Here is a 24,065-nt window from a genome sequence, read left to right as displayed (position 1 = left end):
AGCTGACCTGTTTTGCATTGAGGCACAGGCTTAACAATGCAATGGATTTACACCCCATGCATTGTCAAAACACAGTTGTGTGAGATTACCTCCTCCAGGGAGTCTCACTCCACTTTACTTCAGATTCAGGTCAAACTCTGACCCTGAATTTATACTCTCGTTTTCAATACCTCTTAATGTCTCTTCTTCTCTTTTGTTCTCTCCCAGCCTGGCCTCTTAATCTATTTCATTCCCTGTGCCTCTTTAGTCTTGATAAAGGGTTTTGACCCAAAACATTGACTCTAATTTCTCTCCACAGATGTTGCCTGGCCTGCTGAGTTTTTCCAGCATTTTCTGTTGTTATTTCCTGAATTTATACTGTCAGATTAGTGAAATCACTCGGCACTGAACCATAGAGGTTTACACAGGAGGAAGCCACTTGGCCCACTGGGTCTGTGTTGGCTCTTTGCTAAAGCAATCCTAATCTAATCCCAGTTCCTGGCTCTCTCTCATTGCCTTGTATCTTCCACTGGTTCAAATCTTTATCTACTCTTCCCTTAAAAAAGATGCAGTGGTCTGACTCAACTATTCTCTGTGGTGAAGCATTCCATGCTCTAAGGACAATACTTCTAACCTTTCCCCTCATTCTCTTAGTGACAGTTTTAAAGTCATGACCTTTTGTCACTGACTCCCCAACCAAAGAAAATTCACCCTATCAAACCCCTTCATAATTTTAAAGGGCCTTATTAAATCTCTTAGCCTTCCCTTCGCCAGTGGAAACAGTCCCAGTTTCTCAAGTCTCACCTCATAACTATAGTTTTTCCATCCCTGATATCATTCTGGTGAATCTATACTGTGCACTCCCACTGACACTAAATTTGCAATATCAATGCACCCTAATTCCATTTTTAGTTAAGTAACCTACCTGTATCCGATTATTTAGTGTGTGCTTCAGCATTTTGTGTTTTATCTTTCAGACTTTCAAAATGTACACTTTCCCCTTCCTTTTTTAAAAGAAGTATCCAATTATTGTGCTTTGGAAGAGCAGCAATCATAAGAGGAAATGAGAAAATGCAGGATTGAGCAGTAAATATGTAGATTCTCTTAATAGGGCCCTTGTTTTTCTTTATATACAAATAAAACCCCTTTCCAGGCCCCCTTGTTCCCTCCCAGTTGTTCTCACTTGAGTTTGTCTGCTTTCGTTCTGATGTCGTGGGGCATTTTTTTTTTCATTTCGTAATAAAAACGGAAACTTTATATTCTAAATACAGCTCAGCTGAAGGTTTTTTTTTAACGCCTTGACTTTTTTTTGTTGTAGTTTCAATGTGAGAAAATGTGCAAAAATCAATGTACCTACCGGTAAAAGTGTCGCACTGGCAGCAGGCAGTTCACACAGTGCTCCATCCAGAAGGAAGAAGATATTCCAAAAACATTTTCCCCTCTCCTTCAGACAGAAAAAATAAATACCTTTAAACTGAGGTGAGTTCTGCCGTTTATTTAAATTTTAAAAAAAAGAAAAAACTCTCCGGTGAGGTGAATCGAGCAGCGTCGGTGGTTTTAGGTGGAGAAGAAAGGGCCGTGTCGGCTCAAGCGATGCTTTGGAAAATTACCATAAGAAAAGTTGAAGAGCTTTCTCTTCAGGAGCCAGAGATCGGGAAAAGTGGGTCTTGAAGGCGGCGAGGAAACTTTCATCAAATTTAGATTTTAAAAAAACAAGCGAGATATTGGTGGAACTGGAAAAGACCGGCGACTGTTCAAGAACAGGATTTATATTTTGGGGTAAGCGTTTGAAGAAGAGGGTTTCATCGTTATTCCCCCCTCCCCCTCTATTAAACAGTGTTTTTTTGGTAAAACGGGATTCCACCAGTTCTGTACCAGCAAATGTTTCACTTGACGATTTTAAATTTCGACCCCTTATCCAATCATTTAGAAATAATTGCAGATTTTAAAATTCCTGCTCCGTGCTGTGGTAATCACACGAACAAGGGCGGGCGTTTGCAGAGCGGGGCAGGTAGATACCTGAATGAAGCAAGTAACAGTGACCCGTGACACCACCACCACCCCGCCCGACACTGAGACATCTTCTGGTCAAAGGCAACACTGGGAAGAGTCGAATGGTTATTGTATCCCGCCCCCGCCGTCCGATTTCAAATTGTGTTTGAAGTTTTTCTGAATTCACAAGAACTATAAGTACCTATTTTGTGTATGGATTTTTTTTTAAATTCTGATTATTATATATATTTATATATATATATATACATATTGGTGTCATAAGTATTGTATGCATTGGTAACTTTATTGCATAGATATGTTAGTGAATTCCTAATGAAATAAATTTACTGGATTTGTTCTGCAGGGGCATAAATCTGCCTCAAAGGTTTAAGCCATTGGCTGTAATATCCCTGAGCCAATTAGGCGCTACTGCTGGATGGGGTCGTTTTTGTTCACAGTGTAACGACAGGGCAACAATCCCCAGGAGCTGCCATAAATATATGGATGGATATAGTAACAAGTCAAATTTCCTGACTTTTTTTGTGCTACATTTCTTTTCATGTGACTGTTCAAAATCTCATTGTAACCGGGGAACTTTTCAACTGAAGAAGGGAAATGTGTGGAGCAATCACAAAAGTTGCATTTTGGTTCTGCGCACTTCAGGTAAGTTTTTTCTATTATACATGGTTCTGTTTCAAGGAAATTGCCATCAATCCATTGGACCTTATTATAAATGGGATGTAATTCTCTAAACCGTTGATAAAAATCGTGAATCACGTGTAATAAAAAGGGAATTTGACATTCAATCAACTTAAAACAGTGGTCCTTTCAAAGATAATATGCATTACCATCTCTTTCTTTCTGCAGGTCTATAGTTTGGATGGAGTCCATTCACAGGGTAAGAATGAATATGTGTAACTTGAGCAAGTTGTGTTTCTCTCAAGGTGCAATATAATGGTGATGGCAGAAGATGTATATGTATATCAAATACAAACTTTAAGTCAAATGTTACCATCATGCTGTTTAGAATTTGGCCATGTTCTGGGTGAAGTCTTTAAAAAAAAAATTTTTAAGGAATTAGATGATTAATGCTTTTTCCTATTTTCTTATGCGGGTGTGAATATTTTGGTTTCAAAAGTGAATTCTGATAGTCATTGAAGGAGTATTGGGAAATGACAGACTTGAATTCTACTCAAATGCACACTGGTTAACAGTGGGTTACTTGAGGGATTTTTGCCATTTCAGGTATGAGCTCTGTTCAAATCCTTTGCATTGTTTGACTTAACTCCTCCTGTTCAGTTTCCTGCTGATGTCATCAGCACTCGCTGTTTAAACACAAATAAATAGACAAAGAAAGGTTGTTGCGGGTAATTTAACTGTTTATCATTAAAAGGATACTGATGGGGAGATTTTCTGCGAACCAATAAAATATATATATATAACCTGTTAGATACTGCACCATACAACTAGATAATATTGGCAAAATAAATCTTTTACATTACATTTGTAATTCTCTGTTGTAACTTACATATGTACACCAAGTGTAAGGAGAAGTAAAGCTGAAGCATTCATCATTCATAAAGTCATGAGTACATTTGTTAAAGGTCCACCTTCCACGTGGAATAAACTGTCATTGTGTCTTTTACTCATACATCAGCCATGGGAGTGATATTGATAAAAACTCTTTTTCTTTTTAATTGGGAATATTGCTGGTATGAGGGATGCTTTAACACTCCTCATTGTTACATTCTCCTCTCCTGATGAGGTTGTTTGACATCTTCATTTGCTTAACAAGATGAAATTGTAAATCTATGGAAATTATAGATTTGTGGATCTAGTTTCACGTTAAAATATGATTGAATCATGGAGATGTTGTGAGTACTTAATACTTCACATGAGAATGATCAAATTAAAATGTTAACAAATTTGTTGCTTACTGTATAAAGAAATGTCATTCTTAGAACAAGTCATAAATTTGCATAATACTGGTAACTGGAATATAATATGGCGAGCAAGCGGTGGCTATAGTTTTCTGCCTAAATATTTAATGTATTAAATAAGAATTATGCAAGATGTCTTATAGTGATTGTATGTACACTTTTACTTTTTTCAGTGGTTTTTAGATTTTGGTTGGAAAAATTATACCCATGATTGACAAACTTTCTGTTTTAGCATGTGAAAGTTTAGGCATATCAAGAACTTGCACTCTGCACATACAAATACAGATCACATTTTCATTATCCACCATAAATGGAGCAGTACGCTCCTGGTAGTAAAATAAAAAATAAAATTTGTAGTTAATTGAGAGTCCCCAAAAATTTGGTCTTTCATTCATGGTAAAGCAACCCCGCCAGCTATGAAGAGAAGTACAGTACAAATAACAACAAAGCATTATGTGATTTTATTCACCAAGAAAGGGAGATGGAATACAAATTGCAAGAAACATTTGCAAGCTGTGCAATGAAGCACTTTCCCACTTTGACCCACAAAAATTCAGGTGGATAATCAGGAAAGCAGAGAATTGGAGTGTGGATAATGGAGGTCCCACTGTAAATGATATGTGTTAACCAATTACAATTATACAGTGATAAAATACTGGAAATGTGAGTACTTGGCTGTTAACTATATTTGCTTTCCACTTTAACAGCTTATAGTAATTCATCGGTCTTTCAGTCATCGTACTACATTTATGAATATATAAATACACCATTAAAATGGCAGCACGCATCCAAATATTGTGAACTATGCTTTGGCAGTCTGCCTGTTGTTAGCAATGTTGAAGAAAAGAGTGTTATGTTGGATTTGTTAGCTACCCAAGGTGTTAATCAGCAAGTATGGATAAATGGAAAACTGAATGAGGCATCGGAAAGGGAAAATATAACTGTAGGAAAGAACGGTAAGTTGGAAGACCATTTTAATCATATTTATAAAATGTGAAAATTGGTTCTAATAAAAATGTAAATATAGCATACTAGTGAATCTCCCATTGCCATTGCTCATAGTTAGTCAAGGAAATGGTATGTCTTTTAGTTTGTTTGTTGCAACTGGAATAAATGGCAGGCAGACTGGTGTGAGCATGCCATAGTTACACCAGTGATGGGATGACTGATTAGCAAGCATTAACAGAGTTGCCTTTAGATGTAGGCATTACCGTTATACTTCAGGTATTACCTCTAGATGTTACCAATGCCACAAAAGTTAAATTGTGATAATTGGTAATGGACTTTACAAACAGGAAGTGTCAAAACTTTATATAGATATGCATCTATTTTAATACATTAAGAATCTTGCATCTGCACACACTTCCTATTAACGTTTTATAAATTCATGTGTCCACATGGAAACTTCCTATATAAACTTATTATGCTGTAATTAAACCCTCTCGGTAGTGGAGGCACTGTAGTACCACTCTGACAAGAGAGCATAATTACAGTGTGACATAAGCAGTTTCTATTATAAATGGGGACATAGGAATTTGTAATGGAAAAAGGTGACAGAAAGTGGATTCTATTCTATTTAATGACATTTATGATTCCTCACTTGCAAGATGGCCCCTAGGCTGGCAGCCCTTTACTGAGCTCCTCTCCTCTGCAACTCTATCTTTGGTCATCCATTTCCATCCTTTGCCCTTTCTCCCCCAATCTCCTCTCTTTAACTGCCTAAGATCCCCTGGCTCTAATAGTGGGTGTCTTTTAGCCCAAACTAGAAGTTCAAGCTTCAAGTTTAAAGCAAGGAAGTTCTACTAAATCTTTAGGTGAATCCTAACTAGTGATTTATAGAGTACTGTGTCCAATTCTTGGCATCAAGACCTTGGAAAGCGTGTAGAGGAGATTTACCAGAATGATACCAGGGATGAGGGACCTCAGTTATGTGGAGAGATAAGAGAAGCTGGGGTTATTCTCCATAGAGCCGAGCAGGTTATGTGTTCAAAATTATGAGGGGCTTTGATAGCGTACAAAAGGAGAAACTGTTTCCACTGGCAGGAGGGTCAGTAACCAAAGGACACAGATTTAAGATAATTGCCAAAAGAACCAAGGAAAGATGAGGACTTTTTTTTTTTTTTTTTTTTAAACACGCAGCGAGTTGTTATGATCTGGAATGCACTGCCTGAAAGGCAGGTGGAAGCAGATTCAATGGTAACTTTCAAAAGGGAATTGGATAAATACTTTAAAAGGGAAAATTTGCAGGGTTATGGGGAAAGAGCAGTAGAGTGGGACTAATTTGAAAGCTCTTTCAAAGAGCCGGCACAGGCACGATGGGCTGTAAGATTCTAGTATTCTGCTTGTGCAGAGCTCTCTGCTCATCCTCTGACCCCGCTTGTTCTTTGTTTTTTGCTGAGCTCTTCTCAATGGCTGGTACTCTGCTCAAATTGGACTATGCTGCTGAAGTGGACTACGCTGTAGGGCTTGGTAACTCTGCTCCACTACTCAGTCACTTCAGGTTTTACGGTAACGTTTTCTAGCCTACAGCCCATCACCACCTGCTGCTGTTAGCTGCTGAGCTTCTGACTGTACTTCAATGCACTGCTGTTTCCTCAGCTTTATTTTAGTTGCTGCGTGGGTCCTGGACAGAAATCCCCTTTCCCCTGGGCCGAAGCCCATTTCTCCGCTGCTTCTGGACCTTGTAGTGACCGCCAAGTCGACACCATTTTCTACAGAGACTGCTTGGTTGTCTCAATTCTAGTATGTGGCCTGCTGCTGCTTTCTCAGTTATCTACTCCTCCTCTGAGAATTTTTCACTCTACCAAGAGCTAGCTCTGATCTGTTTCTGCTGGTTCTCATCCTGCTCTGGATTCTGCTCTGCTGAACGACCTTTGCTGTGCCATTTTCCACCTGCTTCCCATTGTTGCTGACTCCATGCATCCCTCCACTGGTATACTGGATCAGTTGGTGTACACTACTGATCGCAAAGATTTTTTTAAATTGAATATGTAAAAGCCACGATGGAATATAAAAATTAATTCTCTATAAACAATCTCTTTTCTACCCGTCAACAAAATCACCACAAACAGCTGTTAAGTTTCTTACTGCTGTCTCTCTAATGACTGCTGTCTCTCTAATGATAACAGCTATATCTGGTCACATGAGCTGCTTTTGTTATTCTGTGAGGAGTTCATAATAGAAAGGCACAATTATAACATATATATATATATATATATATATATATATTTTCATTAGCCGCCTGAAGTAAAAGCTTTGAGAATTCAACCTCTAGTTTGTTTCAAATAAATTTTTAATCGTCACAGGATAAGGGGACACACATTGCATTCTGGAAAATTCTGCCACCTGCATATACTCAATATACATAGATGTGGTTCAAAGTCTGTCTTAACTGTAGTGAGGTTAAATATCCAGTTAAAGCCCAGGCTTTTGAGACAGCTGAGGCCTTCAAGGAAAAACTTTAGTGAAGGCATTAAACGAAAATTCAGTGGATACATTTAATCAACCAATTTTGAAATATATATTTTTACTTTGTTTAAACCCTTATTTTGGAAATTAAATATTACAGTTACTGAAAAAAAAAATCATTAAAAAAAAACTTCTGGATGAAGGTTGACTCATTTGCTTTACAATGCTAGCCAGTGTTCACAGCATGTGAGAACAGTGTCACTGGCTGTCACATTAATGGGAAAAGCTATTAAAAATGTGGACACAATTAATATAGAAAAATCCATAGACACTATTAACATTGGGCTTTTGAATGGAAAGATGACAGGACATACAGTTTTTAATAATATATAGATAGATATTTGATTTTGGTAATAATATGATCTTTTGGGGAATTCACTTGGCCTTCACTTTCCACAATCAACACCATGGGAGATTAACTAGGAATATATTAAAAGTCTTGCATATAGTACGTATTTGCTTTTTGTCATACTTGCTTCCGGTTGTCACACTTTTATGTCACCATACTTTTGCCAGAAAATCCATGGATTAGCTCGAAGTAAAACATCTGGAAACCAGCCCCGAAGAGGTAGGGAATATATGAATCAAAAGCAAGGAAAGAACCACAAAAACTGCCAACGAGAAACTACCAAGCCCTTAGGAAGATGATCAGTCAGGAGGACCTAAAACACTTCTTCAAAAAATGCCCTCCTGAAATCTTCTACAGCTCTTCTCACTGTTTGCCTAGGCCCTATATTTGTGTCACCAACCAGTTTTGATCTAGTGCCTCCCTACATTCTAGTCCAAATCATCTATATATAGTGAGAACAAAAGTGGCCCCAGCACTGACCCCTAGGATATAACATTTTCACCCCTTTCCCAATCTGAGGAGGACGTTCCCACTGAAGTCAATGGAAATAAAAATCGGGAGAGATATAAAACAGGCTGCCCACTCGTTCTCACCCATTTTACACTATCTCACAAAGTCAAAATCTACCCACCCTAAGTAATCTCACAGGAGATCAGCTAGCTACATATACATTTTTGTATAAAACATTGTTTTTAATCTGATTTGGGGAATTTTAGCACTAGACAACCATTGTTAATTCTTAATTGGCTTCACCATGACAATTAGCATATACGTATAACTAGGTAATTGTTTGGAATCTAGAAATAAAATTGCCAAAGACAACATTTTCTGAGTACAGGTATACTATCCTTTATCCGAACTTCCGAAAACCTCTGAAAACCGAAAGTTTTTCGTTCAGCGCAAGTCGTGCGCACGACATGACCCGAGTGGCGCAAAACATGACCGGAGTGGTCCTCCGGGGCCCAGAACAAGAATTCCTGCAGATTGTCGACACGCCGGCCTTCGCTCTCGATGTTAAGTGTGACTGAGGGAGCTCTGCCCATCCCTGTGAGCAGGGCAGAGGGTCACAGAGTTCCCTCCTGGGTAGGAGATTGCAGGCCGAGCCGGGCAGTGTGAAGGAGGTACCGGGAGAGTGAACCCAACAATACAGCGGCCCGTCCGATATGCTGCCGTTCTATCCAAACTTCTGGATAGACCAGCGCTAATGTTGTCAGATACGAAGGTTTTCATCTCAGTATCTGACAACAAACACTGTTGCTCAGCAACAGCTTGTAAACACTCGGCCCGTGGCTTGGAAGCGTCTCTGAAGCTGTTGCTAAGCTACAGAGACGCTTTCCAGAGCCTGCTGTATCTGACCACAAACACTGTTGCTCAGCAACAGCTTGTAAACACTCGGCCCAGTAGCTTGGAAGCGTCTCTGAAGCTGTTGCTAAGCTACAGAGACGCTTTCCAGAGCCTGCCTGTGAAAAGAATGCTAGGAGTTTCCCAGTCTGAAATAATACCTTCTGAAATCCGAAAATTTCCGAAAACCGAAACACAGCTGGTCCCAAGGTTTTCGGATAAGGGATAGTCAACCTGTATGTCAAGGATTTTGCTTGTTTAACATCAAACTTGTAAACTGTCGGCAACAAAACTCTGCACATCTGAAGTTTACTAATTCTACTGTTTAATGTGTAAATTCTAATAGATTTGGTTTGAACTTTAACCTCAGGTGTTGATAAGCTCATGGTGCTGATGTTCCTGAACAAAACAGATACCAAGCATGCCAAAGTTCTCAATGTGCTTCCTCCATTGCCTGCTGTCACAGCCTGCGCACGTGTTCAGTGGGATAACCAATCTTCCGGCATTGCCACAGTATTTTCTTATGCAGTTCCCGTGTTCATCAATGAATTTCAGCTACGTGGCCGCATCAATGATGTTGGATTTGTCCAGTTAGCCCTGATAGTTCATGGACATCACACACCGTATAGATCAGTGTTAAAAAGTGACGGACAGTGGCATCACATTTGTGTGACATGGCAAAAGGAAAATGGCGCTTGGACTATTTATGCTGATGGGATAAAGGCGAGTTCAGGAGATGGCTGCTACAGCTCTGAAATTATTGCTGGAAGCGGGACGTTTATTATTGGTCAAGATCAAGATTCATTAGGAGGTACGTTCAAACAAAATGAGGCTTTCAGTGGCAATATCACAGACTTGAACATTTGGACTCGTGTGCTGGATGCAAGCCAGATTACAGCAGTCAGTGTGTGCGGACTCCCGCGGCGAAACCTCATTTATGAGTGGAACTTGGCCAGTCTGGAAGTTGAACCCACGGTGCAAATTACGGACGTTCCGTTGAATTGTCCAGGTAAGAAAACATGTGGATATTATGAATTTATGATATCTTGCAAAAGTTCTACTGCAGAAGCTGCAGTAAATATTCAAATTCTGTAAGCTCGAGGAACAGCACCTCTTTCGATTAGGCACTTTACAGCCTTCTGGACTCAACATCGAGTTCAATAATTTCAGATCATAACCTCTGCCCCTATCGTTTTCTCTCTCTCTCTCTCTCTCTCTCTCTCTCTCACATGGCAGCTGTCTTTCATTCTGCCATTGCCATTTACACCTCATCTAGAGCCATCTTTTGTTTCTTAACTTGTCCCATTACCATCTCCTTTTGCTTTGCACCATCATCCCTCTTGTCTCTTAATCTCTCCTGCCTTCCACCCTATCACAGACCTTCCCTTTTGCTCTTTCCTCCCCTCCCCCCTCTTCCTGCCCCTACACTTGCTTAAAAACCTGTTCCATCTCCAGCTTTTTCCAGTTCTGATGAAGGGCCATCGACCTGTTTCTCTCTCCACAGATGCGGCCTGACCTGCTGAGTATTTCCAGCATTTTCTGTTTTTATTTCAAACTCTGTAGGTTGTTTATTGTCTTTTTCCAAAAAATTTAATTCAGCTAAGAAAATCACATTTGAAACTCATTGCTATGTAGTAGGCGCTAAACGTTTCTTCAATTAAAATTTATTTTAAAAATAATAGAAAGGAACCATAACGGGTCCATTAATTGTACATTAATATATATCTTTAATCCCAACTATCAATTTGGAAATGTATTACAGTTTAGACCAAAGCCAATCAGTGTTATTTAATGGCTGGCATTAACCTATTTATTTTAATGCTGATATCAGAATAACGCCTTTCAGAAAATGTTGTTTAAAACATAGTTAATTGGATTAATAATTAAACATAAATGTTCTTGAATTTTTTGTAATTGACTCATCACGGTGCCTCTAGAAGTAAAGAAAGTAAAACTTGCATTTATATAGCACCTTTCATGCCGGGGAGTGATTGAGGGATAAATATTGGCTAGGACACCGGGGAGTGATTGAGGGATAAATATTGGCCAGGACACCGGGGATAACTCCCTTGCTCTTTTTCAAAATAGTGCTATGGGATCTTTTACATCCACCTTAGAAAGCAGACAGGGCTTCAGTTTAACATCTCCTCTGAAAGACAGGGCAGCACTCCCTCAGTACTGCACTGGAGTGTCAGCCTAGATTTTTGTGCTCAAGTTTCTGGAGTGCGACTATGAACCCACAACCATTTGTGACTCGGAGGCAGGAGTGCTACCAACTGAGCCACAGCTGTATCATACACAGATGTTGAGTGGAGAATTAATACTTAACTAAAGTTTAGGATGCCAACCGTCTACTGTCCAGAACTGATTATGCAGTGTTCTTAAATTAGCTCTAATATCCAGTTGTTGTGAACTTTTTCTGAGTATTGTTTTTGTCGATTGCTGACGTTTTTCATTTTTGCTAAAGTTTCAGATGGGAAATTGCTGTACAGATATGGATTTTTAGCATTTAACAGTTCAAACAGATATAGGCTAATGCTCTCTGGAGTGCAGCTTATTCAAACCTAAAATATAGTTCATATGCAAATGAAAAGGCTAATTTGGATAGAAGCTGCGAACACAGTAAATCTCTTTTGGGGTACATTTAATCAGTTTGGAGGCAGATTTAGTAAATACTCCATTTGTGTTACCTGAGATAATAATTTCACTGTCCTCCTAAGTTGAAGTTGTCAACACAACTTTGTTGCTTTATTACAGCACTGGAAGTTTCTTCGGCTGAATGTCAGACTTTTGATGCTGTCTCTGGATTTAAAAGCCAACATGGCTGTGAGAATCCACTATCATTCCTCTGCCAGTTCAAAAAAGGTTAGTTAACTGATACACATTTGAAAATCTCGAACATGTGTTTTTCATTAATCAAATATTTTAATACAATAAACAGCAAAGTTTAATGCACCATTGAATGGCATATTAATGGTAAATTAGAAAAACATCTTTGCTTCATTATTTTGTGCAGAGTTATACTTTTAACGCCTCTGATTTTAAAAACAGAAAATGCTGTAAATACTCAGCAGGTCAGGCGGCATCTGTGGAGAGAGAAACAAAGTTAACGGCCACAATTTCCCCAACCTCAGCGGGTCCATGGCGGATGACGTCGTTGCGGGTCCTGACTCCGCTGCTGGCTTCAGCCCGCTGTCCAAAATGATTTTCCCCTGATTGGGCTTGTTAAGCCCACCCAGCTCATTTGCCGGCCAATTGAAGGAAGCGGGTCTGATGATGTCATTTGATGACATATCATCAGCCGGTTTCCTTAAAGGGACCATGCGCAAATTGATTTTGACAATTCTGCTGTCAGTGTTCTACAGCATTGAGCTACTGCAAACACTGACAAGCACTGCACAGAGGTGCACGGCTACACCCAAGCTCTCCCATGACTCCCTCCATAAGCTTATGGAGGGAGTCACTGCACGCAGGGAGGTTCTCTTCCCTTCCAATGGGCGGAAGAGACCTCCCCAGGAGACCAACGCAGCCTGGTTACACATTGCACAGGAGGGCACAAGCACGGATGTCATCAGGAGAACCAGGCTGTAGTGGCGCAAACCTTTCAATGATCTCAGCAGATCACAAAACGTTACTGCAAAGCTACACTCAACCTCATCCTGCTGTGCCACTTATCACATCCCCATCACACTGCCTTCCCTACCCTACTCCTGAACATCCTTACTCACACCAACTTACCTTGCACCTCCACCCATCCCTCTCTATCTACATTACCACTTCCCCATCTCACTAGCCACCCCTCACACTCGCCCTCATCCTGGTCCAATCATACCAACTAACAACACATAAGGGTAGGCACGTGGGTGTTTTATGCAATGTTCATGTAAAGTTCCTGTTAATGTGCTGTCAAACATTGAAACCTTTATTTTCAACACTTTGCATTCTGTGTGCACCTTTTGGAAGTGGCTTAGTGAGTTGCAGTGAATGGTGAGACATAAAGATACCCCCCCCACAATGGTCATGAGTGTGAAAGGAATGGCTTGGGAATTGTAGGGATGCTTTATGTTGTTGGTGTAGGGTGATGCCAACCTGGCGCATCATGTGGCAGCCAGGGTGTACAGCGTCAAGTGAAGTAAATCTGGCCATGGTGAGGCCATCCCTGGCCTCATGGGCAGCAATGTGGTTGGGTGCAGATGCCCTGTGTCCTGTGCAGCATCAGTTGATTGTGGAGAAGATTGGTGTTGTTGTTGGTGCTGCTAGTGTGCCTGGTGCTGCTGGTGTTGGGGCCGATCGTGGTGGGATTCTGAGGACCAAGGTGAGATAGTTTCAAGGGCACAGATGCTGATGTAATAGATGACAGGTGAACTTGAGATGACCGAAGCGATGTATCACTGGTGAGAGAGGTTGTTCCAATGAGGTGACACTGGATAGAGAGTTTACTCCAAACACTTGCAACCTCCATAAAGCTCAACCTGTCTTCCAAATGCAGTAAGCAACAACTTCTAAGTTGGAAAGTGAACAGCTGTGAGATGGGAGCTTTTATAGCACATTTTCAGCTGTTAAGTAATGAGATGATTCCATGGTCATACAACTCCCGACCTCCTTACCTGACATGATCCCCGAGCAGCGTGGACCCTGTGGACGACCTCGTAAATGTAAAGGTGAGCTCAAAATACTTCTTAATGGGCGGTTAACAAGGTCATAATGACCGGAATTGCCTCCCCTGCTGCTGTGTGTTGGGTCTGTTCAGCATTGACAGACCCGAGATCTGGGAAAGGCGCATGGCGGCGGGTTGACAGTGGGGTCCCGACCCGCTGTCAACAAAAAAACCCTTCCCGACCCACCGCCGAATGTGCCCGCTGGCCCCTCGAAAAATTCCCCCAACGTTTCAGGTCAGAACTGGAAGAAAGTTAGAGATATAACGAGTGTTAAGCAATTGCAAAGACAGGGAAAAGGGAGAAAGGAGGAAAGAACATAAGGGAAGATCTGTGATAGGGTGGAAAGCAGGAGGGATTAAATGACAAAAGGTATGGTTGTACAAGGCAAAAGGAGATGGTAATGGGACAAGTGAATAAATAAAAGACCCATCTTTTAGATACATAGAATTGGGAAGAGAATATGAATTCCATTATCAGCAAACTAAAATCCTATTGATGTAGGTCTCTTAGTAGTTTGGCTCTGAAATTCTTAAGCATGGTGATGGGTTTTCACATGTCAGATACACAACTGACCAAAATCATTATTTTAACACAAAATTATAAAATGTGCAAATGTTGTAATATTTTAAAAACTTAGAATATTTTGTGATTCAACTAAGAAAAATCATAGAAAAGTTGAGTATCTTTGGTGTTTACAGTATGTTCAGTATTTAAAGGACTGTCATAAAATAAAATGTTAACCTCTAAATATAGAACGACTAGATAGTGCATTGTTCAGTCAGTTTGCTCTATTCCACCATCATATTATTTAACACTATTGACTATAGTTCTATACAAAGAAGATTACACCAATAAGCTTGAGTATATGTTATAAACAGTATTTTAATTCTGTGCTTTGTATTATAGGAGAATGTTATACTCTGATGTTATTCAGAGATAAAACTTAGTTTTGGTATATTCAAAAAATTACTCTCCTATCTTAAATGATTCATACAATTGTGGAATGATGTATCTCTTTGTATTGTAGATACATATTTGAAGTTGAAGAAGTTTGAGTCAGATCCAAGAAGCTTATTCAAGACTAAATTGAATGAATTTTCAAACAATACCATGGCAAGTTCTTTTTGATATTTATTACAATGACAGTCTGATATAAGATCCTTGTCTGAAAATAGTATTGTCACTCTGGGCTTTTAATTCACCAAGTTGTATAACGAGTATGGTTTTTATTCGTAATCTAACACAGTATGATTGTACAAAATGTTTCTAACATATTTCCGTTGGTGCCTGTTGTATCACTAATTATAGCTCCTCTTATAAAGTTGATGATGAAACAAAAGAACTGTGGCATGCAGCAGAGTTGTATTGAAAAATCAGAATTTCTTTGTGTAGAAACATTGCTGTATATTTTGACTCCGTTCACTATTTTTGTGTATAAGACGGGGAACACCACTTTGATGCTGAAGTCTACTTTTTCACCCAAAGTCGAGGGCAGAGGAAAATATTACACTCCATACACACCAGAAAATACAGTGAGAGAGTAGGCATGAGCTGTGTATGCATTTCTTTTAAACTTTAAGGGGTAAAAATCGGGTAACGCCCCTGCGGCCAATTTTCCCAGGTAGTGCCCTGAGAGGGAGGAGGGGCGCTACCGAAAGCGCCCCATGTCTCTCTTGGGGCACTGCAAGCCAACATTGGGGCGCTACATGCCACGGTACTGCAAGCCTTCCTCCCCTTATTAAAGGGGAGGGGCATGGCGCAGCGCGACCCAGGGCCCAACTGGGCTACCAGGGATCGGGAGTACCGGCAAACGGAGTGCCGGGCTCACGGAGAGCAGCCGGCACCCCGCGGGGGGTGCTTCACGGGGGCCGGGGATAGCAACGGGGGCAGGTGGCCAGCAACAAAAATGGCCACCTGCCACCACCCCTTTAATTAGCGGCGCCCCGGCCGCAGGTAGGCCCCCTGACCCCGGCGGACATAGCGTCCGGCGGTAAGTCGAGGGGCGCCACCCAATATTACAGCCGAGGTGCTGCGTGCAGCGATGACATCATTGCCAGCGGCACAGCGCCGCAAGGCGCTAACTGTTAGCGCCGCTGAATTTCATGGGAGGCGATAGCGGCGCCACGCCCAGGCGCTAGTTGCTTTGCGCCCCATTAGCGCTCTCTTAGGGCGCTAACGGGAGGCACAAATCAACCAAATTTAGCCCCTAAAAAAATTAAGTATTTTCTTCCTGCTCCGTTGGATAACCTTGTGGTGTGTATTGGCCTGGCTGAAAATCTATAACTAAGGGGGTAATTTTAACCTGACCTTCCCTGCGGAAAACTGATGGGACCATCTCAGCGGCTTGTTTAACACCCCGTTTGGTTTTACTTTTAATTGCCTTCAGTGGAAAGTAAATTTGGGTGGGTTATAAAACTGGCAGCAAATCCAATCACATCAGTTTCCTACCAGGTGGGTGAAGTTAAAATTACCCCCAGTTCTTTATCTGACCTACAGTATAACTATAATTTATATATATACATTTTACTTCTGATTGAATTCCGAGTACAATATAAATCCTGCATTAAATCCCAAGATGAGAGAACTTACTTTAAAGACACACGTCAGTCATTTCTGTGGGGCTTCTTCCGCCATAACTTTGATGGGAGATCAGTAGAAACTCTGAGGAAACGGCGCAATCGGCTGTCACATCAGTGGGGTGCTGAGTGCATCCTGACTGCATTGTCAAAAGTGCCGTTTTTTTTGAATGAAATGTTAAACTGAGGCCATGTCTGCCCGCTCGCTCAGATGTATGTAACAGATCCAGTGGCACTATTTGAAGTGCAGGGATGTTCTTCCTCTGTCCTGACCAACATTTATCCTTCAATCAACTCCACCAAAATCAGATTAACTGGTCATTGATCTCATTGCTGTTTGTGGGATTTGCTTATTGCAATTTGGTTCCACGTTTGCCTACATTACAACAGTGATTACCCTTCAAAAGTTATTAATTGGCTGTGAAGCGCTTTAGGTAGCCCTGAGGACTTGACAGATGCTATATAAATGCAAGTTTTTCCTTTCCTTTATGAAATGGTCGTAATGTATTTAATAGATTGAAATTTGATCATTAGACAGTTGCGTTATTAAACTTCATTTTTTGTTAATCAGCATGCTGAATTTTATTCAAGTATATTTTACGGATAATGGCTGGAATTTTTAGCTGGAGACCCATGGGGTGGGGGGGGGGGGGGGGAGGTGACATTAGAGGGCGCATTAACTCCACAGCGTGCGTGTAATGTCACATACAGGATCCCTGCCCAGAAGTCAGCTTGATTGACAGGCTGGCTTCCAGTTGGGTGGGGAACGCTGGACAAGAGGCCGGGGGCGGTGGTGGGGGATTTGTATAGGGGGCAGGTGCTGATAGTGTGGGAGCTTGGGGGGCCAGGAGGAAGCACTCCGGTTCCTCCTGGCCCACAAGGAGTGCTCCCCCGTGTCTCTCTGCGTTCTCTTCCGACCTTCCGCTGAAGTTACAGCGACTGATTGGGAGACCCCCCCTAAGGAGACTCCCGGTGCCTGTATATTAGTGTGCCCTTTCACTAGCTTATCAATTTCCAAAGCAATAACCATTCATATGAGGACCTAAGATTAGTTAATCAGAAATGCAAGTAATTGAGAGGTTGAATGAGACTTGACGGTTTTTCTGCATTATGTTCGGCTCTTTTATTGTATAAATAAGCATTTCAAATCGCCGTCAGCTAGTTGACCCTGTTTCTAATTTAGCATATTTACATATTGTTATTATCTTTAAACATCAGCCATGGTAATAAAGATTAAATTAACCTAAAGTTAATGTTATGCAAGAAAGTATCATTTTATGTCACTTTATATTAATTGCTTAAATAACAGAGGAGAGATGGATAAAATGATGTACTCACATGAACGCAATTAACATAAACTCTCCTTGCACAGGTTACTGAGTATATGTCGTTGAGCAGTGCCAAACCTGTACCCAATATTTCTGAAGCTGAGGCTGTACTGAAGACAGTACAGCATGTTCTGAGTATAGAAAATGCCACCTTGCAACCAGCTGACATGCTAAGTGTTATACGCTTGCTACAAAATGTTGCCAACATGGAAACGCATGTAAATGACACCAGCGAAGCTCTGGAGAATATAAGCCGAAGCTTCATCGACATAGCCGGTGAGGTTCTTGATCAGCGGAATGCGGAAAAGTGGACTGAAATTAATGAGGTAAACAGTCATATTTCTTAATTTAATGATAACTGTTTGACCTGAGGATCGGGAAAGATTATTTTGAAGTATAACCTAGTTCTTCATACAATAAGGAAAGAATCACTGGTCAAACCATATCAGAGTGATATTTTGCTTTGAGGACGTTCAATTTAGAAAGTTTGTATCTTGACAGAATCATCGTTGATATCATTTCAGAATACCAATCGAAAATAATTCAGAAAATATTCCCTATTCAAATTTAAAACAAAACTAAGGGGGTGATTTTAACCCTACTCGCACGGCGGGAAATGGCAGTTAGTTTCCCACTAGGCCAACCCAGCGCGGGACTGGACTGGGGTCCAAAGAGGTAAGTTTCACATTTTAAAATTAATTTCCTTGAGGCCAGGAGGAGATGGAGCGGTCCTGCGGGCCCATCACTGACATGTTAGACCTCTCCTGCCGCGGTCTCACCCTACCCCCCCCCCCCCCCACCCCCCCCCCCCCCGCTAACCACCCAGGCCGCCGATCCTGTGGACTTACCTGCTCAGCGGGTGGCATCTGGGTCACACAAATCTCCCGCCCGGAATGGGTGGGAAATCGGTAGGCGACATTTAAAGGAGCCCCAGGCGTTTTTGCTGGTGTGGGTGAGTTTTGAACTCACCCGGTGAAAATTGGGCCCCAGTTAAAACCTGCTATTGAGTGGGAGATAGTTTAATTAGTATTGGGCTGAGGGTACCTGGTGAAGTGTCAAACTATTATGGGCCTCCTTTTTTTGTGTGTGGGGGGGGAGGTGAGAAGAACTGTCAATTTTATGAGCTATCTAGATGACATGCTTTCTATTAGTTTACTGAGCAGCTATGATGACGTTCATGTACCAGTCAAAATACGAATTGGACATGTAATGAAATATGATTTAAACCGAATGTGCACTTGTTATCTGTGGTTTCATTATCTTTATGTAGGCCTATAAAGAGTTCCTCAATTCCCCACTGTATCGTGTATCTTTGTCCGTAATTAAAACTGATACCTGACAAATGTAAATTACCCAGGGGAATGAAATTTGGCACGTTAGCTAACAGGTACATAAAATATATTAATGAATGTCACTTATTTCAACTTTGAGCAAATATAAATAAAAATCTACAGCAGTGACTTAGAGCAGTTATGTAGAAAACTTAAGCTTAATGATTATGCCATATGAGCAAAGTACATCCAGTCTATCTGCTTACGTTATGCACACAAGATGGTGGTTATTTAAATTATTATGGAATACCAGTTGATTAGTCTGGATTGCACTAATTATTAAATCAATACTTGGGTAGAAAAGGAAAGAAGTAATGGTAAACCTATATAAACTTCTCATCTATTAGTGACATTTCTAATTCTTCACAGAAAATCATTGTGTTGCGCACACCACAAATCGCACAATTAAAATGCAGCCTATTGGTATATTACTTTAAGTCTACCTGTGCATTAACCCACAGATTAGTATAATTTTCACCCATAATTCTCTCTATTGCAGTTGGAGAGGTGCTGAGTGGATGTTTAGGGGCTGCTAACAGGGAGGCGACTCAATCAGGACTAGCATGTGGTTAGAGGGCTGCATCGGCAAAGCTTTAAAAGGCGTTCATCTGTTTGCCTGCTTACCTAAGGATTGATGGGTAGTGTTGGAAAGCCTTAAAGAAGTGGAAAAATAACTTACAAAATAGGGAATAGGATTTTTTTTTAATTATTTGAATATTGCATGTTTTTATAAAATCCTTTCAATTTATTAATGTCTGATCTTTGAATTCAGATTGTTCTGGGACCAATGGCAGTAGTTTATGGTGTTGACAGAATGGTGCAAAATCTGAAGAAGCTGCTCACCTCTGACCAGGAGGATATAGTCATTAGAAACAAAAACATCCGTAAGTATAACGTCAAGAATCACTTGGAACAAACATTTAAACATTGATCATTCTTCAGACATTAGATTAAAAATAACAGAACACAATAACACATAAAATAAAATCCTATCAACAACATGGAAGTATGCACCTGTTACTTTACAAATCCACTGTTTATCATTGTAAATGGGCCCCTGGCCTGTACAGCTACCTGAGCTTGACATTTTAAAGCTGGGTAGACAAGATGATAAAGCTGTAAAAAGAAAAAAGCATATGGGATCCTAGGTTTTATAAATAGGGCCATAAGGTACAAAAGCAAAACCGTAATGGTAAACCTATATAAATCATTGGTTAGGCCACAGTTTTGAACACTTTACTTTCGGTAGGATTTGAAGGCCATGGAGAGGGTACAGAAGAGATTTATTAGGATTCTATAAATATATCTGTTTGGTGTCAGCTGTGGCTCAGTTGATAGCACTCTCGCTTCTGAGTCAAAAGGTCATGGGTTCAAGGACCACTCTAGAGACTTGAGCACATAGTCTAGGCTGACACTTCTGCGCAGTACTGAGGGAGTGTTGCACTTTCGGAGGTGCCGTCTTTCAGATGAGATGCTAAACCGAGGCCCCTTCGACCCTCTCAGGTAGACGTTAAAGATCCCATGGCACTATTTTGGAGAGGAGCAAGGGAGTTCTCCCAGTGTCCTGGACAATATTTAAAATTACCCCCATTGTCTGTAACATATACAAGTCACTTTCGTCAGCACAGGGTATGGCATCTGCAGCTGGTAGGGAAATGCCACATCAAAGATCAGTATTTAGTTCAGTTTCACAAAATGTTTTAATTGAGTCAAATCATTGTATTTATTATTTCCACTATTTTGCAGAACTTGAAATTGGACAAAAGGTACTCAGCAATTTAACAAATGGCATTGAAGTTTATATGACTGCTATGAACAACAAATCAGCTGATCAAATAGGACTTCCTAAGGAAGCAATTGAAAGGCTTCAAGAAAAAGGAGAGTATTGCTCAATAGTGTGTGCTATCTTGTTTCGTGTGCAGAAATATGGCATTGGTTAAATTTAATGCAAAAATGTATTAAAATCTGTTTGCTGACCTTTTCACATTTCTCATGAACATTTTGCCTCCTGTCATGAAAACTTCAGTGTTGTGGTGATGTCCTACAGGAAGCAAGTGTTGAATGAGTTTGGACATCAGGTTCAGAGTAGAACAAATGTTTAGTTTGGGTGATTGTCAAAATAATTAGGGCAAATCTTGCAACAATAGATTGGGACCCTCAACAGTGGCGTGTCTCATGGCGAGATACCATTCTTGTGCAGCTTTTAGAGGACCAGGGCACCTCGGACAGCAACTTCCTGATTTACGCATTTAACTGCACATGTGCGGTCGCTGGAATTGGTGCTATCCGATTTACACGTTAATAATGGTGAGCGCTGTTAGCCTCAGCGTTATTTGTACCGCAAAATCCGGCCAAGTATGTTTATTTTGGTTTAGGCTTGAGCAAATTGGGCTGTCAAAAATTACAATGGTCAGTGCTTCTCTGAACCTTCTCCAAATCTCATGTCTTACCTAATCTTCTTCCAACATCTCTGTTGCATTGACTAATGATCCATCACACCGTCACCTACATGAAATCATTCTTTCCCAATTCCTCTAAAGTGTGGAACTTCTTGCCTCCCTCATCTTCCCTCCCTCCTGCTATCTACAAGCTTTTAAAACCCAAGCTCATCACCTCTTAATAACAACTTCCTGATTTATCTCCTCTTCTGTTTTTCTCTTTTCAACCTTGGTAATGTCCTTAACTATGGGCCGTGGCCTTTCACTTCGGCTTCTCAATAAAAAAAATGCTGTTCTGCTCTTTTGTGAAAGACCTTGAGCACTCGTCTCATACCTATTCAACCAGAAGACCAGGTTCTTTCCTATCATCATTTCGCCCACCTTTTGAAGCTGTCGTAACTTTAACTCTGGTATTTACCTTAAAGAATGAACTTTTGGGATATGTGTATTGAAGGTAGAGCAGCAATAAATAATATGACAAAAGAATAAGAGAGTACTTTGGAAAACCATAAATAAATTGTACAAGTATTGGTAGGTCAAATTAGAATTTTCAAACCAAGTAAATTAAAATTTATTTTTCTCTCTTATACCTCTAATACAGGTTTAACAACAGCTACATTTGTGAACGCTTGGTATGGCACTCTTCACAGTTTGCTAGGAAATGGCACATTTAACAGTTTGATGGAAACAGGTTTTGATGAAGGACTTAAGTGAGTGAAATTTTACTTTACATATCTGTCTTCATCTTGCCCATTCACCCACCTGATAATGTATTTATAACACTGAAAACATAGAGCAGAATTGATATTCTGGTCATATTTGGAAAATTCAGTGTGATATTTTTCTCTCAACTTTTCATAAAAAAAAAACTGGTTGTGAATATTCCAATGTATTTTGAGATATAGACTGTGCACATTAATGTGCTAGGATAGTTATCCATAACAATGTAAGTTAGACATACTGAGGGGAAATTTAAACTTCAAAAATCGGTGGGTTTGGGTTGGATGGGATGTTAAAATGTTAAAAACCTCAAACCCGAACCCAACCAGCCTCAAACCCACCCACTTGTGGTTAACTGGAGGCGGAACGACGGACTAGTGACCATCCCGCTCCCAGGAGGCGGGTTGGTCAATTCACTATTACAATGAGGCTCCGTGCCTCAGATTTAATCTCCATTTAGAATTTAACCCGGCAGCTAAAGGGAGGTGAGGACTGCTGCGTCCAGCAGGTTAGTGTCTTTCCACTTACCTGCTAGATCACGTTTGCCTGGTTCTGCACCCACCACACGCACCCCCCCCCCCACCCCCCACCCGCAACCGGATACCCCCTGAGCCATGATGTCCCCCAAGCCATGATCTCCCAACTCCCCCCTGGTCTTTCCAATCCCTCCCTCCTTCCTCTGCGCTCCCCGACTACAGCCTCCTATCTCGCCCCAATCCTTCCAATCTTCCCCCACCCCCACCCCAACCTGACCCTTCCCATCTCCCCCACGACCCTTCTGATCTACCTTTCCACCCCCGAGGCTGCCAATCTCCTCCCCCCCCCCCCCATCAACCTTTCTAATCCCTCCCTCCCTCTGTCTTTTCCGCTCTCCGGCTGTAGCCTGGTGCCGAAGGCTTATGCACCTGACAGCCAGCCAGCCTGCTTCTCAATCTGGCTGGCTGCAGCCGGGAAATGGAGACAAAAATATGAATCGGGCTCTGCTGTTTAATTCGGCAAAGCCTGAGGGAAACCCGATCTTCCCAGTTTCCCAACCGCAAAATGAGCTAATATCAGAGCCACTATTTAAAATTAAATTCCATGTATTAAAATATTATAAATTGTACAGGAAACCCCTTACTCCTCCAACTCTGGACCCCAAAAACTCCTTAAGTAAGCTAAAATAAACTTGTTAATGTCTTTGCTGAAATGGTGGACAAAAAAATGACATAAGAACATATTTCATGTCTGTCTGCTAATATTGCCAACAGTAATTTTGAGCCTCCAGTGTAGATGTAATTAGAGCAGGGACAGCTAGTATAGAGTGGTCATTCTATGTACAAGTACTGCTGCTTTCAGTGAAATTTATATATATCAGTGCCTGTCTTTATATAAACAAAAAATACAGGGTTTTTTTGTGTTTTAAATAAAATTGTTATTTGATGCCTTGAGTGAATCAAAACACCCAAAGTGGGAATCACTAGAGATGTCTACTCCTAGAAGAGATTATAACATGTGTCTTTCCTTTCTTGCACACCAGTATCCCCATAGTGACCTGTCTTAAGTTTCTTTTTCTCCTATTGTCAGCAACGCTTTACTGTACTTTACTCAGAAGTAGGGTGATAGATTAAATATAACCTGGCAGGACTGAGACGCTAACATTACGCTCAAGATTCCCCTGCAATAGCTTTGTACTCCTAAAGGAAGCAGCATCTCTCCACTGCATTTCCTGACACCTATTTGTATTTATAGAATAGCTTCATTTGATGAATGAGGTGCACCTAAGTTGAGCACTAACTAGCAATTAGCCTCAGTAGGTGGAGGTAAGTGGGGTCTCTGAGGGGTCAGGTTAGCGTCAAGATAACATGCCAGCAGATGGAAGATTCATACTCCGCTGATCTCTGTGGCAGATTCTACAATCTGATACATGAGCCAGGTAAGTCTGCTGTAGTCACTGGCACTGTTG

At 40.9% G+C, this 24,065-nt stretch overlaps 1 protein-coding gene across 1 annotated transcript in view; it reads left to right on the top strand.

The window, feature by feature from the left end:
• The first annotated feature begins 1,161 nt into the window (after positions 1–1,161).
• adgrd2 (adhesion G protein-coupled receptor D2) overlaps positions 1,162–24,065 on the top strand; it is a 201,041-nt gene continuing 178,137 nt past the window's right edge. The window contains exons 1-11 of the mRNA XM_085965664.1: positions 1,162–1,458; positions 2,580–2,634; positions 2,839–2,869; positions 4,619–4,867; positions 9,440–10,078; positions 11,827–11,934; positions 14,755–14,840; positions 17,676–17,957; positions 19,735–19,846; positions 20,709–20,861; positions 22,002–22,110. Coding sequence (XP_085821790.1) covers positions 2,587–2,634; positions 2,839–2,869; positions 4,619–4,867; positions 9,440–10,078; positions 11,827–11,934; positions 14,755–14,840; positions 17,676–17,957; positions 19,735–19,846; positions 20,709–20,861; positions 22,002–22,110 — 1,817 coding nt within the window. The 5' untranslated portion in view covers positions 1,162–1,458; positions 2,580–2,586. The remainder of the gene's footprint in view (positions 1,459–2,579; positions 2,635–2,838; positions 2,870–4,618; positions 4,868–9,439; positions 10,079–11,826; positions 11,935–14,754; positions 14,841–17,675; positions 17,958–19,734; positions 19,847–20,708; positions 20,862–22,001; positions 22,111–24,065) is intronic.

The sequence above is a fragment of the Somniosus microcephalus genome, chromosome 23 (genome assembly GCF_052327205.1).
Source record: "Somniosus microcephalus isolate GS21.2 chromosome 23, FLI_Smic_1.0, whole genome shotgun sequence".
Taxonomy (NCBI): Eukaryota; Metazoa; Chordata; class Chondrichthyes; order Squaliformes; family Somniosidae; genus Somniosus; species Somniosus microcephalus.
The sequence above is the reverse complement of the archived record's forward strand: the minus strand, read 5'-3'. Positions and strand labels throughout refer to the sequence as shown.